This window comes from Hydra vulgaris, chromosome 10, assembly GCF_038396675.1.
Source record: "Hydra vulgaris chromosome 10, alternate assembly HydraT2T_AEP".
Taxonomy (NCBI): Eukaryota; Metazoa; Cnidaria; class Hydrozoa; order Anthoathecata; family Hydridae; genus Hydra; species Hydra vulgaris.
The window spans coordinates 21079455-21100879 of NC_088929.1; the positions used below are offsets into that span (position 1 = coordinate 21079455).

A 21425-nucleotide genomic window follows, 5' to 3' on the forward strand; every position below is an offset into this window, starting at 1 on the left:
TGAAAAAAATGCAGGATAATTATGATAATTAAACCCAATAGTTTATAATTGGCTTAAGCATCTTTTATCAGTTCATTGAATCCTAATAAAAGAAAATGATTAAATACCCACTGTGATCAGTTTTTGTACTATTTTATTGCTTTGAACAGATTGAGCAGTCATTGATACCCCATTGCTTTTTTTTAAAAACCTAAATAATATTACTATGTAGTAAAAGTAGGGCAAGGCAATTGAACTTTTTTTTATCTATTTCAAACTTTTACCAAGTCCCCAGATCTGAATCAGGTACCCAAAAAAACTTTATTCAAAACAGTGTTTACATAATTTTAATATATTGTAATTAATTACATATTATCAATATCTAAAATATTTGAAAATTTAATAAAAATTAATACAAATTTTTTATTTAAGTTTATTGTTTTATAAACAGTTTTGATTTTGAAAAAAAAATTTTTTGTTTACTGTCAAAAGTACATTAAATAGCAAGGTTTGCTTAACATTAAAGTTTGAGAGTATAAATATAAAAATTTTATATTATTGTCACGTTATAACTTTCATGGTTAAAAAGACAACTAAGATCAAAAAATTAAATTATGATCAAAAAGACTATTATTATATAAAAAAAATTAGAACAGTTTAAAAACATAAAAAAGACTTTCCTTTAAATAAACTGTGCGGCTAAATAATAACCTTCAGTCAGGCTATGCTAAATCAGTTTATTCATGTACACTAGACCCGGTTGTTTTTAAGGGGTGGAAAAATGACAAGTTTATCACCTTATTTTATCTTGTTTTATGTTGTTATACAATACATTTCTAAAAAAAAACTTTCCTGACTTCCCTGTGAGTTATTTATATTATTATATATAACTCCCATAATATTAAAAAACAAACAAATTATCAATGACTACCAGATGTTTACTTGATTAACCAAACTTTTATTTAATTAGCAGCTCGTCATACTGTCTTTATCTTAAAAAATATTAAACAAAAATTTAAGCTAAAATTGTTTTTGTATTTTTATTGTTTTTACATTTGTACTTTATTTTTCCCTAATTTGCTGATTTGCTTACAAATACTTTTCTTATTTCTTCTACTTTTGTATTTCCACTTCATTGAGATAATTTCTTTAACTTTTGTATTTCCACTTCATTAAGTTAACGCTGATAATTCAGTCTTGTTTTGTTTCTTATTAATTGGTTGTTTTTCATTACCCTTATAGTTATCAAATTGAAATTCTTCATTATAACAGTTTTCTGATAAATCCATCATTATTATAATCTCGCCTGATTAAAATGTTTTAACTTTAAGAATACTCTCTTTATTTACAATTCTTGGGTTTTGCAATACTCCCTGTTGGTAAACCTTTTTGATATTGTTTTATCCATTTTTTTAATTATCATTGTTCTTCTTGAAGTCATCATTTTTAATTATTTCATAAAGATTTGAATGTTAATCAAAATTAAAAATTATTTTTTTTACCTCAAGCCTTTTGTGTTTTTTTAACAAGAGGTGGAAACTAGTGAATTAAATTTACTTGTGTCACAATTGAGTTTCAGTATATTTTTACTTTAATTTAGAATTTTTTTAATCCATACTTTTACTTAAATTTTTTTTTAAAAAGTATTGTACTTTACATTTTAAAATTATATATGTTACTGAGTAAACAAATTTATTATGTATTAGTATTTAATTTCACAAAAAGTTTAGTTTTTTTAGTTGATGAAATTTACTGCCTATTTTATAAAATGGTTTCCTAATAGTTTTCATAAATGTTATTAGTAAACTTATGGAGACATTAAAAACATGCACAGCTTATGTTTCGAATTTTAACCTTTCTTTTAGAATTTAAAAAAAAGTTTTAAAAAGAATTTAAAAGAAAATTTAAAAAAAAGATTTGTATAAAAACACATAATGGAAAAATAAGGTGGCAAATTTTTTTTTTTTAAAAACCCCTAAAAACAAACCCACCTAATCCACACTCCCCTGCACCTACGACTAAATCAGTTAATATATGTAATCTCATTGCACATGTTCTTAAATAATCCAGTCAATAAAACAAAACAAAAAAAGAGAGATAATACAAGAACAGAAAATAAAGTAAAACAACAAAAACAAATAAAAATTAAGAATGAAAACATTGATTAAAAAAACCAACCCTTCAAATCAATAAAGTAATATTTTTATGGTTTTTAAAATACAATTAAATTTAATTGGTTTCCTCAATTTTTTTATTTAAATTTAATTGGTTTTCTTAATTATTTTATTAAAACTTAATTGGTTTCCTTATTTTTTTAAATTTAATTGGCTTCCTTAATTATTGTATTCAAATTTAATTGGTTTCCTTAATTATTTTATTCAAATTTGCAACATACTTAAGCTAGGAAGTATAAATATATTTATTTAGAATATCTAAAAAAATAAATATACTTTAGAGTTTGAAGCAAACTATTTAAAAAATATTATGTAATAAAAAACATAACAAAATAACTAATGTAAAACAATACAACTAATATATTAATCAGAATAATTTAGAGCCTAATTTTACAGCCTACAAAAAAAATTCTGAACAAAAAAAAAAAAAAAAAAAAATCTTATTTATGAATCAAAAATTTAATATTTGACTTTTTTTTACAACAACTTCTTGTTTTACAAGCAATTAGAAAGGAAAAAAAATCAACTTTACAAAAAACGAAACTAAACCAAAGAGAAACAAGTAAATCCTACTTGAGGCATTCTATGACAGAAAGTTGCTTGTGTGTTTGAACAAGCATGGTGACCATTATGATATAAATGATGATCAGACAACCCTGCTCTAGAATTTGTTGTATAGCCAACTAAGTCTTGACCAGATGCAGTCTGATTAAACACTTGAGAGAGTGGTGAAGCAGGTGTAGTATTTGTTGCACTGTGGTATGTTAAACCAACTGAAATATGTCATCTTATTAAAATATATTTTCATGTAAAGAAAAAATTTTGTTATTATTTAATAAAATATATACCAGTGTTAAAATTATTTTGTTCATATTCCTGACCACAATCATTCGAATGTAATACATCAGTTCTAATTGTTGTTGGTGTCTGTACAGGAGTATATTCTGAAAAATATTGATCATTGCCGCGTCGGTGGTCAGAAACATTGATAAAACCTTGATAGTTTGATGTATAACCTAAATATTTTTACTCATAAATTAAAAAAAAAACTATGATACAGTCAGCAAAAAACAAAAAACTAAAAACTAACCTCTTCCACGCCCAAAATGCACCGAATCTAAAAGTCAAAACAAATAATTTTATCTTTAGTCCAAAAATTAAAAGAATATTTTTAAAATTATAAATAAATCATTTGGTTTTAAAATTTAAATCAAAAAAAGTGTGATATATAAATAAATGTTTTAATTTATTTATAAAGGTAATTGATTTTTTTATTTATTTCGCATTTAAATATTTAAAGGTATGTATATAATGTAATTGTTTAACTACAATGACCAGTAAAAAAATCTATGAAAAACTAGAAAGAAAAAAATTAAAAAATTACTTGCTAAGTGTTGATAAATTTGTGGGTTACAAGTCCAATCTGAAAATTAAAAAAAAAATTGTTTTGATCAAATCAAAACATTATTACAATTGTTACAATAACTCTTTTTAAGTTGTAAAAAAAAAAAAAACTAACCAGAGAAGTGTGTAAAAAAAAATACTTACCAGGAAAACCAAATCCAATAGGTACAGTTGATAAACCATTATGATATCCACGGCCGATGGAAAAAGGAGCAAGGTTTACTAAAAAAATTTGCTTACATCACCAAAAAGATCGGAATATATAGTACACAAAATTATTTTAAAAAGAGTGAAAAATTAAGAAACACCATCTAACTATAACTTCGCATTAGGTAATTATGTTATTATAAATAGATTTGATTAAATATAAGGTTTTGTGATAAAATTAGTAACTAAAATATTGCTAAAAAAGTCAAGTCAAAATTGAGTATAAAGCTAAAAATAGAACAAGCAAGTGTCGCAAAAGTTAACAATTATTTGTTAAATAACCAATGGTAACCAATGTAAGTACCTTGCATAGTGCCTATATGTGAAGTACCTACATTAAAAGTTACCTTCAAGTAACCACTGCATTTTGAACTTTTCACTTTTCATAACTTAAATATACATAAGTAAAATAACATTTATTATAACAAGTACATATTACATATACATGTTTATATATAAATTTATAAACTGTTTTATAAAAACAAATTTATTCCAATTATCTTACTTATGTTAGAAAAAAAGTCATACAATACAATGTACAGAAATGTATTATATGAAATCAAAAATGAAAGCATAAAAACGTTGCATTAAAAAACATTCAGAAAAACAACCTACACTATCATAAATTTTTTAAATGAAAAATACATCTAAGAGCATATATATATAAATATATATATATATATATATATATATATATATATATATATATATATATATATATATATATAAATATATATATATATATAAATATATATATATATATAAATATAAATATATATATATATATATATATATATATATATATATATATATATATATATATATATATATATATATATATATATATATATATATATATATATATATATATATATATATATATATAGCCTGAAGTAACACAAACTCAAAAATTACTTTAAATATTATTTAGCAATTTTAGCTAACTGTTATAGCATTCCTCAAAATATTGTTCAAAAAATCTATATATAAACAATCAGACTAAATAAACTCTGAAATAAAACTTTATTTGAAGTAGTTTGATTTATGATTTAGATTTTAAAATGTTGTTTCCATGGTTATCAAGAAATTGTTACACATGCTTTCTATGATCCAATCAAATTTTGTTTCCATCATTTTATTGTAAGACATTAGAAATGTACACTTTTTGTAAAGAAAAGAATATCTTGTAGTAAATTCTATGGTCAACTAAAAAAATCAAAAGGTGTAGAACATAAAACACCATGCATACTGTCTCCAACTTGAGACCAATGATATTTATCAGTGTTTTGCATGCTTTTATCATGCAAACAAACTTGTTAATTACCTACATTACCAACCAACCCTTGGCTTTTACCTTGCAACATCATAGCTTCTTTTGGCTGAGCTCTCTTGCATTCAACCTAAACATATAAATTAAGTCCAGAATAGCCAATGAAAAACAATAATATTGGAAAATGAGCTGAAATTTATATTAAAAAAATATTGGCAACAATCAAAATTTGAACTAAATTAATGTCTCTGCCATTTTTTTTTTTTAGACAATTAAAAATTTTTTAAAATAATTTCATAATTTTTATGATGACCATAAACAACTTTTTGTGATAAGGTTGACACAACCATCCAGTTGTAAAAATCTGCTCTAACTTCTTAATGACAAATACAAATAAAGAGACATTATGGAAAATAATCCAACTTGTACACTCTGTAGCATTTACTCAAAGAGGAAGAATATCATAGATCTGAGATTTCTCATGATAACCATGAACAACATCATGGATTTGAGATTTCTCATATTGTTATTCAATTATTAAATCAATATAAAAGGAAACTAATCTTATTTCTATTAACTATTTGCTAACATAAAACACCTAATATAAAACAGTGAAAAGTGTTATGTATATAATAAATCACTCTTTGATAAAGAGTAATTAATATAACAAAGTCACAAAAATAAATTTGCAACAAAACAGCTAACTACCGCAACCCAACCACAACAAAATATAATGATATACAGCAATTCCACATGCCTCGATGTTTTGCTTTTACAATTTTATATCTATGTGTATAAAAAAAATTTTTAATTTATTTTATTTTGGTAAAAAAATGTTTCTTTAGGATAATTTTATATTTATTTTGTACTTTTGTTATTGTACAAATAAGTTATTGCACAAATAAGAGTGTCGGGGTCTGACAAATCGACATCATGTTGTGATGCACGTATTTTAAGCTATATCTGTAAAAATATAAATAAAAATTTTAAAAAAAGTTTAATTTTTATAATATGTTTTTATAATATGGCTATTTCAATATTATAATAAAGTTCATTTTTTATTTTAAAAATGTAAACACTGAAACTTTTGCTTTTTTGATTAAAAACCAATTAAAGCGCATCATGGAATTGCTGTATTATATATCTTCAACAAAATTGCTATAATGACTACAATAGCAGTATACAATACAACTATTATAATATCTACAATAACACACCTACAATGACATAACTACAATAACACACAGACAATGACATAACTACAATAATACACCTACAATGAAACAACTACAATAACACAACTACAATGATATAACTACAACAAAACACCAACAATCACATAACTACAATAAAACATCTACAAAATGCAATTAAAGTAACTCATACATAACAGCAATACATCTACAACAATACAACTATAACAACACAACTTTAATTGCTTTTTATCACATAATTGAAAAGATTGCTTTTCTGCAAACTGCCAATGTGGTAATCCCAGTGCTAACAATAACACAATAACAATAAATCTTCAATGACAACTACAATAAAACAAAAAAAAATAATACTACTTTTAAAATATAAACTCTGTACAACCATAGAGTAATGCTGTCTTGATAAAAAAGGACACAGTATTTGCAAAATATTCATTTTGCATAATTTGCAATATAGTAAATATTCTTATAAACATTCCTGCAGATACTGTGAAATTAAAACATCTAAAACAGATACTTAGAGATCACATGCGGAGTTCTTACTTAAACACCAGGTAAAGAAAATAATAATGAAGAGTAATACCCAAAAAAAAAAAAATTCATGAACATTGAGTTATTGTGTTCTTTTTTATCAGGACAGAATATATCTAATAATACAATGCATTCATAAAATTACAATTATAAAAATTAAATTTAAGATTTAATTTTTATAATTGTATTTATAGGAGGGGATTCAGCAATATAACTACAACCAAGTTTCCCTATTTTTAATGATAACACAATGTTGTTCACATGTTCACAATTAGTAATGCATAATGAAAATAATTGTGTATCTCTTTGTAATTAATATTTCTTAAGAGTGCGTATAAATTTTAATGTGTACTTTTATTTTTAATAATAATTTACTCTAACAAGGCTTTAACAAAGCAACCATTATTTAAGTAAAGAGTTACCAAAAAACAAAGAATATTGTTAAGGTGCAAGTATAGAAACTTGATAAATATATTTTTTTTAGAGCATAAAGGGACAGATAAAGTAAAAAGATGCAACTTTGCTGAACAACGAATGAACAAGAGTTTTGTTGATAGAACTAGAGATGATAATTCATTAAAGCAAACTGAATTAATATAACTAAACTTTAAAGCTATGTGTGTGTGTATATATATATATATATATATATATATATATATATATATATATATATATATATATATATATATATATATATTATATATATATATAACTTAAAATATATTCCACAAATAAAAGTGCTCAATGTTCTTAAAACAACAGAGCAATAATAAATAGAAAATCAATTATATTTTATTTTTTGTAAACATTGTTTCACCAATTAAAAATCATTGGAAACGATGATTTCTGATAGGTCTTTATTGATGAAACACTGTGTATAAATGTGTGTTTATAGCGTTTTATTATCTTTCATTGTGTGTTATTATTTAAATTACGTTTTCAAAGTATGTTAAATTATGTTAAATTCTTGTCAAAATGTTAGGTTTATTTCAAATATATTGTGATAGCTGATTACTTAAAAAAATTTAGCTGATTATGTAAAAAAATTGATAATAAAAAAAAATTCAAGAAATCAAAACTATTGAAATAATTATTTTAAAAACTAGCAAAATAATTAGCAAAACTTTGGAAAAAAAAATTTTTTTAATTTTTTTGTTTCTTAAAATGTTTATAATCTGATTCACATTATCAGTAAAATTTTACAGTAAAATTTTACAGTAAAGTATGGAATGGGGCCCAATTCACCCAAGTTCTGTTTAAATCAAATTTGCAATAGTTATTATTTATTTTAATGATAAATTAAAATGCAGTGATTACTTGCAGTTTAAGGTTGAACAGGACAGATACTATTTCAGAGATTATTATTTGTATGTATGTAATTGCTTCCAAGGTGGAAGGGCCATGTATATTTATAGATGCAGCAAATCTAAAGATCTAACTAATACAAAAAAATGTTATCTAAACATAGTATAGTATGGAGGCTAAATAGATAATAGTGGTGTTATGTTCAGCAAAAACAAACATAAAGCGCTAAAACACTGGTGATAATACTGAATCATTGTCAATCACAAGGAAAAGTGAAATTAAAAAATTATACATCAACAAAATTTGAACCTTGTGCTTGATATATATAACTTAAATATACAAATTGATACCTTAACATATTTCAGCAAAGTTATAGGGAGCAAGTTATTGATACAATATTATTATAAAACTATATGACGTATAAAGTATATGAGTGTATATAAACTACATATTAAGTATACAAGTGTAGTAGATGTATAAATATAAGATATATGATGTATACACATATTTATATTTTAGATATAAATAAATATATAAGATACATCTACATGTTGTGTTTTAGACATACATGCTGTATTTTAAATATACATATATATGTAAATATTATATATAACATATAAATATTTATACTTTAAACAAATACACGCACACACACAGATATATATATATATATATATATATATATATATATATATATATATATATATATATATATATATATATATATACATTTGTAAAAAATCAGAAATACAAAGAAACATAGTACAAAATGCAAATAATAATTTAATAAATAGTGCTTCAAAATTTTAAAGCAAATCTAGTTAAAATTAAGTAATAGACTAATCTAGGTGGAACTCCATCCTAGCATCCTCAATACATTGACCAATAGTTATTATTTCAATTTTTTTTTTAATTTTACACGGCCCTAACACTACATAATGAGTAATAGTACTAATATAAGATATATATGTTTTTGCTTTTCCCTTTATAAAAATATATCCCAGGACACAGATTTAAATATTTCTTTAGAAGTGTGGCACTATAGAAATGAGCAAATTTTAGTTCCTTAGAAACTATCAATTTACTGTGAATATTTGCTCTTTGGTGCATTATTTATTTCTGCTTTCAGTTATTGCATGTTTGGGATTGTTTTCAGTGTGCTATTATTTTCAAGTTACTGGAAAGTAACTTGAAAATAAACACACTGAAAGTGTGTTTTAAGTTTTCTGGAAAATGGTATACCAAAAGAGTGACGCGCAAAGGAAATTTATACCAACAATTAATGATCCACTTGATGACTGATCTAGAAATCTGAAAGAAATGGCAATTATTGAAAGGTATCAATTTCTTTTAAAAGACAAAAAATCAAGAAATATCAGAATTAAAGTGGTACCTAACGAATTGAAGAAATTGTGAGAAAAACCAATAGTGAGGAAGATTGATGCATTAATAAAAGTGCATTAGTTAAATTAGCAAATGTTTTGATATTATAAAAATGGATTGCATCTCATTGGCAACTGTAGATAAAAGATTTTATGAAATGCAAATTAAATCACAAGGAGAAGTTGGTAATGCAACAACAATACAAGTTACAGTGCATCCATCAAAAATTGAAAAGGAAATAACTCAAGCAATAATGCATGTAAACTTTCTTCTTTAAGTTGAAATGTAGAATCTAAAATTGCTTTCAATATATCAGAATATCCAGAAACTTTTGATGATGATACTAATGACTGTGAACATACTGTTGAACCTCCTGCTAAAAAAAGAAAGACCAAGCAATATTCCACACAGAAACTGCAGTTTATCTAGTGAAACAGACTAAATTAGTTCCTCAAAACCAGGAAGAGTTTGTGAACAACTCTTTGACCAAGGTATTAATATCTCTACACTAACTCAAACTGAAATACATAGGGCATCTGTTAGAGAATCACAGAAAATGCAGCAGAATTTTGAAGAAACTCATTAAAATAAAAATTGGGCTTTGCACTTTAATAGTAAGAAAATTAATAAGCAAGAAATGCAACTTATTGTATTAAAAAAATCAGCACTAACTCTTAGTGATGAAAAAGGATTAACAATGGTGATTGACCAAAATTTTTTTGGTTTTTTGGTGTTTTGGTATCGGTTTCAGCTAAAATTTTGATTTGAACTGATCCCAAAATTTCAGTTTCGGTACTTCTTATAAATTCAGTAAAAAGCAAAATTTTAATTGAAAAACATATTGAAAGCTGAAAAACTTGTAAGATTTTAAATTTTTATCTAATTTAGAATAACTTTCACAAAATAGTTTAAGAACTTTCACAAAAACTTTGAGAATTTTTGCAAAATACCTCAAAAAAATCTTGTTTTGCAGAGAAAATCTGCCAGTTAACTTGTATTAATTTATATAGCCAACTTATGTATTAAATCTCAATTTGTGATACGTGTGTAATCAATTCTAACATAATACGAGTATAAAAAAACAAGTGTAAAATTGCATTTTTAAATAATTTTTTCTTATAAAATTAATTTTGGCTAGCAGAAATGTCAGAAATGTCCATTTCTGTAAAATATTTGCCAAAATGTCAGTTTTGGTTTCGGCATCGAATTAGAACTAGAGTACCTGGTTTTTTTTTCTGGTTTTTTTCTGTTTCGGTTGATCACTTATTAAAAATATTTAATGGAATAACTGAGGTGAGACTATTTAAAAAAACATTAGAGTCATAATCTGTAATACCGCAAGTGTCAATACTGAGTGATTGAGTGGTTTGATGTTTGATTCAGTGATGATTTTTATTCAATTTTTAGGAAACATTGGAATAGAAACAATACGGCAATTCAAACACAAAGAAGCCATTTGTGCCAAAAGAGCAATTCAAATGATGCAAGAAATAAGGTATAAAAGTGCTGAAAAATTCAACTTGAAATTTATTTTATTAAACAAGTGGTTGTATTTTGTTATATTATTCAACTAATTTCTGAATTGTGTTTTAAACTACAGTCATAAATAACAGCTTTTCCAAACTTTACTATGTCCCAATATTTAGTATTTTTATACCAAAACTCACCTTACAGGTTCATGGTCATATGAGGTTGTGAAAATGTCATAACCCTATTGACCAAAAATGATTTGAAAAAATGGATTTTGATACCCAAACCATCAAATAAGTCATTACTGCATTTAAGTCATAATTGACTTTGTTACAGAAAAGATAAACACTCAAATATATTTCAAACTGAATTTTTGTCATATTTGCTTACTGATTAATTATAGTTCATTGCTTTGAATTTTGTTTATCAAGTTTATACAGATTATTAGTTTATTCATTTGCAAATATTACATTTATATATATATATGTATATATATATATGTATATATATATATATATATATATATATATATATATGTGTATATACATATATATATATATATATATATATATATATATATATATATATATATATATACACAAACAAAAAATGCAATTTTGCTGTATATATATATATAAATAATATTTAATATTTCTAGTAAGAGTGCTCAAGACAGTGTGTTTTATAATTGGTTAGAGCAAATAATAAAGTAAAAATTAAATAATTAGTAAGATGTATTTAATTACATAACAAAAAGTTTCACGCAATAGCAATCAACAGGTGTAACAAAAAAAAAAGCATAACGACGAATATTATATACAAAAATTGCTATGGAGTATTATATGATAAGTTCACACAACACAAATTTTTAGCACCAAAGATAAAGAAGTAAAAATTAAATATTAAATATCAAACATTTCAATAACAAAGTAAATGTTAAAGTAGGTAATATAAAATAACTCCAAGGAATTTAAATAACTTCTTATTTGTTTCTAACATCCTATTTGAATTTGTTTTTAACATTCTGAAAAAATACATAATATAACAAAAACTTACATTCTTTCCTTTGAGTTTGTGAAAACCTGTTTCACAGACATGCTTCCCTGCATCATCTGATTCAAAAGTAACAAAGCCAAAACCTATTTAAAAAATTTATGACAATCGATAGTAATGTCACTAATTTATGATTGATGTCAATAAATTATGATGCCAATAATGATAATTGAATCACGAAAATTTTGGTTATATAATTTATAAAATAATTATGTGTTCAAATTTTTTCATGTATATATATATATATATATATATATATATATATATATATATACATATATATATATGTATATATGAATATGTATATATATATATGTATATATTATATATATATATATATATATATATATATATATATATATATATATATATATATATATATATATATATATATATTCATATATATATATATGCATATATATATACACCTAGAATATCACTTATAAGGACAGATTTTACAACAAAAAAAAAACACTTACGGGGGCATTAGCATTATCGGGGGACATTTTAGTGTACCTGTTAATTTTTTGTCCCCATAAGCATCATTTTTTTGTAAAAAAAAATGTCTCCATAAGCAACTTTTATATAGAATGAAAAGTACATACATCGACTACCAAATAGCCTGACTCGCACCAGAGTGCTGCTACATCAACTGAGGGTTTGGTTTGGGTCAGTATCAAGGTCAGGCTTAGGGTTAGGGTTACGGCAAGGTTTAAATATGGTTATATTACTGTAATTAATCTTTTTTGTAAATAGTTGAAAATAAAAATGAAATATAATATATAATAAATAAAATAAAAATAACAAAAATAAATATAAAAAATATATTTTTATAATAAAAAAAATAAATTTAAATATGTATAAACAAAAATAAAAATATGATAACAATTAAAAAATAATTATATTTATGATAAAAATAGTATAGAAAAAGGGAAAAAACAACAAAACGGGAACAAAAAAAACATGTCCCCGTTAGCGCCAACTAGGAGTGTGTGTATATATATATATATATATATAGGGGAAGTAGAGGCTTTCATATAACTAATGTTATATGAAAAACAAAACAAATTTATTTTTTTAATATTTTATTTAAATAAACACATTATTAGGCTTTAAATTTCTGTAATTATGAAATAAATAAAATGTTTTTTGAAAATGTCATTAGACAAAAGTTACAATTAGGGAAAAAAACGATTGTGCCCCTATTGTGAAGCATAACCAACCTTATTACAGACATTGTTATGGGTAGACTTTGTGTGGTACATTTTCTTTACAAATGTCACAGTTCTGTCTATCTGTTAATTTTGTTGCATGTTTGTATACTGTGTAGGCAGTCTTTGTTTCTACAGTCTGAATTTTTCCATTCTGAATATTTAAAATTTCCATAGTTTCTATTTTTCTTTAATCAACTTCTTTGTTTCTTAGCAACTGTTTCTTTAATTCTTTGTTTCTTTAATCAACTGTTTCTTTAATTCTTTGTTTCTTTAATCATCTGTTTCTTTAATTCTTTGTTTCTTTAATCAACTGTTTCTTTAATTCTTTGTTTCTTTAATCAACTGTTTCTTTAATTCTTTGTTTCTTTAATCAACTGTTTCTTTAATTCTTTGTTTCTTTAATCAACTGTTTGGACTATTTTTTTAGGTTTTAGAGCTATGTGCTTTTCCAGATCAGCTTTATATAGTAAACTGGTGAGTGTAGCTGTTTTTCACTTTCAACATTTTTTTTCAAGAGTTTTCCTGAGTGTAAGCAGCTGTGCCTCCTGTACATCTATGTGGTTCTGCCACCAGAGAACAGTTTTTAGAAAAAAGTTTTATTGCTTACTCCTTTGGTCGTGATGATATCAGAAATTTCACTTGATAAAATGATTAATGGTAATATTCACTTGACTAAAGAGCACTGATAATTTACAAGTATAATACTAAAAACAAATGTTGCTTAACCCACAAAAAAATATATATATCAGGCTGTTACAGGGTGCATTCAGTTGCTTTGTGTGGCCACAAATAAAATAATACTTTTAGACAACTTGACAATAGCTGTTTACATGTTCCAACAATTCAAGTGTTTTAAAAATGCACTGAAAAAAATAAGCTGAACTAAACTAAAGAGCAAACTAAAAAAAAAAATAGTACTAAAAATTTGTAAAGAAATTTTATCGAAAGAGAAAATTAATACATTATATACACTTAAAAAACTAAAAGCACAATTTATTAAAAGCTTAAAAAAGTTCTTTAGAAAACCAAATTTCAAAGTTACACATTTTAAATGTAATTATAAACATTAAAGTTTAATTACTTTTTTACTTTTTTTTTACTACGAAGATATGTTTATTAAAAAAAGTAAACGTTTCTTTATAAAAATAAAACTTTGTTAACTAAACAAAGAATAGAATGATTTAGAAAAAAATTTACAAACCATTTATTTAATAACTATTATATAACTAGCGCACATTTTGTTGGAAAAAAACTCTTTAATAATTTGAATGTGTTTATTATAAACAATCATTTGAAGTAATCTGTTACTATTTAAAAGAATTTCGCATAATATATAAAAACATTTAATTAAGAGTTATTTTGAAATATTGTTATTTATCATAAAAAATACATACTTTTTAAATAAAAAATAAATATAAATATGTAATATTCTTTGATAATTTAAAATAAACATATTGATAAAACAATGAACATTGATCAATAGCAACTTGTTACTTCATTTAAGAGCTTCCCATAATATAAAATTGTTAGAAAAAGTTTCAAAGTTATTTATTCCAAGCGTAAACTACAAAGATTTAAAATAATCTCCTCTAAGACTTTGAGTTTTATTTTAGTTAATTTTTATTCTGTTATTTTAGAATTTTAGATTATTAATTTTTTCTTTATTTAATTATTTTAATTTTTATATGTTTAATTTAGCTTAATTTTGTTATGCTAATTTCTAAAACACCTAATATTTCAAAACATGCAAAAAACCATGGTCCAGTTGTCTTAAAAAAACATTTTATGTGTGGATGGACAAGGCATCCTACTGCACGAACCTTCTGTAACAGCCTGATATATACTATTGCAGCAGAAAGTAAGTATACACCCTACCCAAATCGTAAAAATAATAGTTTAATGTGGTATTTCTTATTTTTAGAAACATAATAGAAGCAATTATTGCATTCTGTGAATTTACTTAATCAATATTCTTTGCACTTCCTGTTTACAATAGCAAGTGTGACTCATGTTGTTTACTAAAAATTAAACTTTAAAGAGTTAACTTTGTATTGTTTAATTGTGCAAATTTTGAAGACAAGGTTAGTAATTGTTTTACAATGTTATAGTATTGTTATTATAATTAAGTTTTTAATAGCAATTAACAAATAACTTTTTTTTATTGTCCTAAAAACTTTCAAAATGGTTCTGACCAGTTTTGACTTTTGGCCAAGTCATTAATAAATTATTATTATCCATTGTTGAGATGCATGTTGGGTTTTAGAGAATTTTTAGTTACAATTTGTTAGTTTAAGCTAATACTGATTAATTAATAACTTTGGTTTTTCATTATTCATATTTGGCCATTTGTCTGATATTTTTTGTGTAATTATTCATTTTTATATTTGAAGGTATGCCCAAATATCGTCGACTGACAACAGAAGAAAGACTTCGCGCAGTGTTCTTGGCAGAAACAGGTGCAAGTTTAAGAAAAATAGCCAGAGAACTTAAAGCAACACCAATGGGTATTAAGAAAATAATAGATAAACATATCGAAACTGGTTCAACAGCTGATAAGAGGCGATCTGGAAGACCAAAGAAAACAACTCCACACACTGACAGAGTGTTAGTTCGAATGTCCTTGCAGGATCGTAGACTCACTGCCCCTCAACTCGGTCGAAAACTTTCTGAAGAACATGGGGTTACTCTGGCAACTCGAACTGTATGTCAGCGCCTTCTGAAAGCAGGTCTTCATGGATGTGTGGCTGCAAAGAAACCACTGCTTTCAGCTACAAACGTTCGTCGACGATTGGCATTTGCCAAAGCACGCAAAGACTTGACAGTAGATGATTGGAAACATGTCCTGTTCAGTGATAAAAGTTCTTTCGAGTTGTTCCTTAGTTCCAAACGAGTAATTGTGCGAAGAAGAGTTGGTGAAAAATTCAGTAAAAACTGTATTGCGCCAACTGTCAAGCATGGAGGAAAGAGTTTAATGATTTGGGGGTGTATGTCTGGCTATGGGCTTGGGCACCTTTATCGATGTACTGGAAGTATGAACCAACACCAGTACATTGATGTACTACAAAACACAATGTTTTCTTCTGCTAGTGCACTGTTTGGGCAACTTAACTCGTTCTTCTTTCAGCATGACAATGCACCATGCCACAAGGCCAAGACTGTCACAGATTTTCTTCGGCGTAATCAGGTGGCAGTACTTGATTGGCCTGCTCAGAGCCCGGACATGAATCCGATTGAAAATTTGTGGAGCGTTATGGCAAAGAACATTGAAGGAAAGAGGCCATCTAACTTGGATAGTCTTTGGTTAATTTTGCAAGATGCATGGAACAATATTGATGATGTTACAATTACTCGCCTGTTTGAGTCAATGCCAAACCGTATGAAACATGTTGTTAAAGCGCGAGGTTACCATACTAAATATTGATCAAACTGCATGTTCTTGATACAGAGTGTTGTTTTTGATGATTCTGATAAATAAAAATTGTGTTTGCAACAATTTACAGTGTTTTTAATTGCTTAAAATAATAAATGTATGCAAAACTCAATGGTGTATACTTACTTTATGTCGCTATAAAATATATATATATATATATATATATATATATATATATATATATATATATATATATACACACACACACATATATATGTATATATATATATATATATATATCAGGCTGTTACAGAAGACGCGTGCAGTTGGATGCCTTGTATAATACACATATACATAATAAATATACATATCTGTATATACATATATCTATATATATCAGGGGCTATTCTAGACCATTTTCGACAGTGTTGACCATATTTGGTTGCAGCCCAAATTATAATTCACAGCTAAATTTTGCCATGACAGGGAAACGGGGGGGGGGGGGTTGTACCGCCACACAAATTTTTTTCCTATATAACTTGTATATATAAATATATAAATATACAAATATATATATATATATATATATATATATATATATATATATACATATATATATATATATATATGTATATATATATATATACAAAGTCTAGATTATATTATTTAAACATTTATACCAGGGGTCGGCAAGCTGTGGCTTGCAAGCCTCATATGGTTCTTTTGATGTCAAGATGCGACTCTTTAGCAACATGCGCAAATAATATAATATTGAATTAAAGATATTGATAGCTTTTTAAAAAGTAAAAAGCTTTGTAAATTGTAACTAATTGTAAATTAATTGTAAATTTGGCTCTTCTTGTAAGTAATTGTAAATTTGGCTATTCTGTTTCAAAAGGTTGCCAACCCCTGGTTAATACAATTTGTTAAATGCATTTTTTGTTATATTAGACACTATCAGAAATAATTGGCTTTTACTGTGAAACTAGATTAGGTCTAAAGTTAAAGTGAGGAGGAATGGGACATTGAACTGTTGTTTTAATTTGAAATATGTTCATAATTTAAACTTGTAAGGTGTATACATTTTTGTGAAACCTTTAATACTTTTTTTGTTCAGAGTAAGCCTTTTAAGTTAATCAAATGTTGACCTTATTTTTAGAGAAGGGGGGGTGGTCTACAGAAGTCTGACAAGTTGTTGACAAGGGGGAGGGAGAAGTAAAAATCATCAAAAAGTTGTTGACATAAATGGTCCTATCGTTAAAATAAAACTAGCAAAACAAACATTTAATTTCAATTCTGAACACACAAATTTTTTTGTTTAAATACACAAAAACAAAACGAACATTTTATTTAAATTCTAAATAAAGTAAATTTTAACTACTTCATTTAGAATTTTAATTACTTCATTAAGAATAACAGAAAAATTAAATTTTAATCACTCTAAATTAATAAAAAAAAAAAGAATGCTATTTTTCAATTCATAATAAAAGATCAAAAAATATATATTGTACTAATGCAAAAAAATATAATAAAACTGCAAATCAGCAACCTACCTCTCAACCTTTTAGTTGTGCGATCATGCATTAATAAAACCTCAGTCACCTGAAATCAAAAATAAATTCTAAAAGGTTTTTTAAATTCATAGTTTGAATTATTAAAGAGTATGAAAACAATAATTAAAAAAGAAAAAAATAATAGTAAAAAATAACATATTTCATAAAGTAGTACTTGTTAAATTAAATATTAAAATTAAGTTTATCATTTAAATAATTAATAATTATCTGAATGATAAAGCTACACTAAAAAAATTTACATATTTTTTATTAATATAGAAAATATGTAAAAATAAAAACTCCAGTTCAACAAACCTTTCCAAATGCTTCAAAATATTCTGTCAAATCTCTTGCGGTTGTATCAGGAGGCAAGCCACCAACAAAAACCTTTTTAAACTAATATTAAAGATTTAAATATATTATAAATATTTATAATATTAAGTATATGCATTTGTGTGTACATATAAATTTATTTGTGCGTATATATATATATATATATATATATATATATATATTATATATATATATATATATATATATATATATATAGTAAAAAAAAACTAAATAATTATAACACTCGATTTATTTAAAACATTACTCAGAGTTTCACGCAAATAGCGATCATCAGATGTTACAAATCTCAAAAAAAACAACGACAAAAAAAATATATATTAAAAATACAGTGGAGTGTCTTTTTTGATGACATTAAAGTTATTCATCATATATTTGTTTTCATAGCAGACACTTAGACGCAAATATATATATATATATATATATATATATATATATATATATATATATATATATATATAACGCCTAACTGGTTGTCAGAAAGTTTTTCCGTATTTTGTTGACAAAAAGTAAAAATTAAAATGCAAGACCGGAGTTTTTTTTTTTATTACTTGATAGACTGCATGGCCAACCAAACCCTCAGTCAATGCAGCAGCACTCCCTTGCAAGTCAGGCTATAAGATAGTCGATGTAGCAACACTCCATGCGAGTCAGGATATTTGTCAGGCGATGTAGCAGCACTCTGTTTCGAGTCAGGCTATATGTCAGTCAATGTAGCAGCACTTTGTTCTGAGTTAGGCTATAAGATAGTCAATGTATCAACAATCCCTGCATGATTTACAGTAAAAATAATAAAAATAAAAAAATTTTATTAAAAAAAATAAAAATAAAAACATTGTTTATATTATTAAAAACATTCAGAATGTTTTTAAAAATATTCTGGTCAATTAAATTTGCATTTTTGTGGGTTTTTTAAAAAACAATTAATTTGTAATTAAATTAATGGCTTTAACTTTCTGACAACACGGAAATGTTGGACGAAAGTCAAAAGTAATTAAAAGTGACATATTTGTTGGCATAAGTACCATTTTTACTCCCAAATGCAACAATTTATAGAACTATATATATATATATATATATATATATATATATATATATATATATATATATATATATATATATATATATATATATATATATATATATATATATATATATATATATATATATATATATATATATTATATATATATATATATATATATATATATATATATATACGTATATATATATATTGTTAATTTACCTTCCCAAGGCCCAGAAGGCTACTACAGACGAGGAGGCTATTTAATTGTGGTTACAACCCTCTCTCAACTCTATAACTCCAAAACACGAACCTTGACGAACAAGCCTGCTGCGCAGAGAAACAAGTTGAGTGCAGTACTACCAGGGACGTGGTGGGGATCGAGCTTGGAACCTCTCGCTTATGAAGCGAGCGCTCTACCACTAAACCGCTACCACATATATACACATATAAATACATATGTATACATATTAGGGTATGAAAATTTTGCAACCCTGTATCCCTATACCCAATTTAGTGGAGTTTTATGCAAAAATCAAGAAAATATCAAACATTTACACTATATTTAAAAAAAGTTCACCCCCATTTAAAAAAAGATTTATTGAATATGAGAAATGTAACTTTGCGACACTTGTTCCAGTGCTTTATGGAAAACCAATAAAACATGAATAATTAAAATAATTTTACAGTGTATTTGACAATAAGTATTTAAAGTTAAGTTTTTCAATGCTATGACTTGAAGGCACTAAATCTTGAATTACTTTTACCACATGTTCTGCAAATATATTTGACTATTGTGTTGGAATTGGTGTTGGCTCTGTAGACCAAAATGTCTTCAACAATTGTAATGCTTTTGGATGCTCATTACAGCCTTCTAACAGATTATCAAATTCTGCAGGGTTGAAGTAGTGACCACCAAACCATATATCACCCCATGAACCACAAATAAAGTCGCATGCTGCTAGAGCAGATTTCGATTCTTGATGATCTGGTAAATGTGAGCAAGTAGAACAAAAACTGTCTTAAAATTATTATTAAAAGAATTAAAATTAAATTTCCAACAAGATAGTGCTAAAATTATTTTTATAAAAAAAGAAAAAAAATAGAGTAGAATCAGCATATAATTTTATCAATTTGAATAGAGGAGATGGTTCTATATTTGAATTTTCTATTTTAATTTTTTTCATAGCCATATCCGTTTAGTTTTGATAAATTTGATCAGTGTGCGGAATGGTGTGCGGTTTGACCCGGTTTTATTCTATGTGCAAAACAGAAAAAGAATAATGATCGTTTATTACTTTAAAATCAAAAGGATCAATATATAGCGAGTTAATTATGTTTATTTGAGTTTCTCGAAAATATTTATGTTTTCTTCGGATAGGTTATTTAATAAGTTGTGATCAAAAAGATCTAAATTTAAATTATCAATAAATATGAAGTTTCCATCTTACATTGCTTATAGCAGGAAGTGATTTGATTTTAAAAAATTGATATAAAAATTGATATTAAATGAAATTTGTCCAAGTAAAGTGTCAGTTTCAACAGTTGTACTCTGCCAGTCTCTGGTTTTAGGATGTTTTGGGAATAATTGACATGGAAAATTTTGTCTTCTGGAAATGAAACTATTGAACCAGATTTCATATTTCAACAGAATAATTGCATCAAAATTATGTATGTCCTATTTAAATGAGAAAAAAAAACAAGAAAATATAGAAATTATGGTATGGCCATCCCAATCACCTGATCTGTCACTAATTGACCTAATTTGAGAAGAATTGGATGGAAGAGTTAATAATAGATCTTTAAGTAGTGCTAAACAGATGTGGGAGTATTTGCAAACAGAATGGGACTCGTTAGATAGCGAATATTTTGTTAAATTAATAGAATGCCTCAAATTTGTGCAGCTGTGATTTAACAAATATTTTC

General features: G+C 25.3%; 1 protein-coding gene across 2 annotated transcripts in view; it reads right to left on the bottom strand.

Annotated features, from left to right (window-relative positions):
- The window catches only part of LOC101238546 (RNA-binding protein Musashi homolog 1), a 48291-nt gene that overhangs the window by 18947 nt on the left and 7919 nt on the right, over window positions 1–21425 (bottom strand). Inside the window, exons 6-14 of one of the 2 annotated variants that reach the window (XM_065807481.1) lie at window positions 18440–18520; window positions 18125–18173; window positions 11991–12073; window positions 5089–5164; window positions 3702–3779; window positions 3538–3576; window positions 3244–3270; window positions 3002–3169; window positions 2727–2926 (exon numbers count right to left, since the gene is read on the bottom strand). In XM_065807481.1, coding sequence (XP_065663553.1) covers window positions 2727–2926; window positions 3002–3169; window positions 3244–3270; window positions 3538–3576; window positions 3702–3779; window positions 5089–5164; window positions 11991–12073; window positions 18125–18173; window positions 18440–18520 — 801 coding nt within the window. The remainder of the gene's footprint in view (window positions 1–2726; window positions 2927–3001; window positions 3170–3243; window positions 3271–3537; window positions 3577–3701; window positions 3780–5088; window positions 5165–11990; window positions 12074–18124; window positions 18174–18439; window positions 18521–21425) is intronic. The other variant, XM_065807482.1, reaches the window with a different exon arrangement.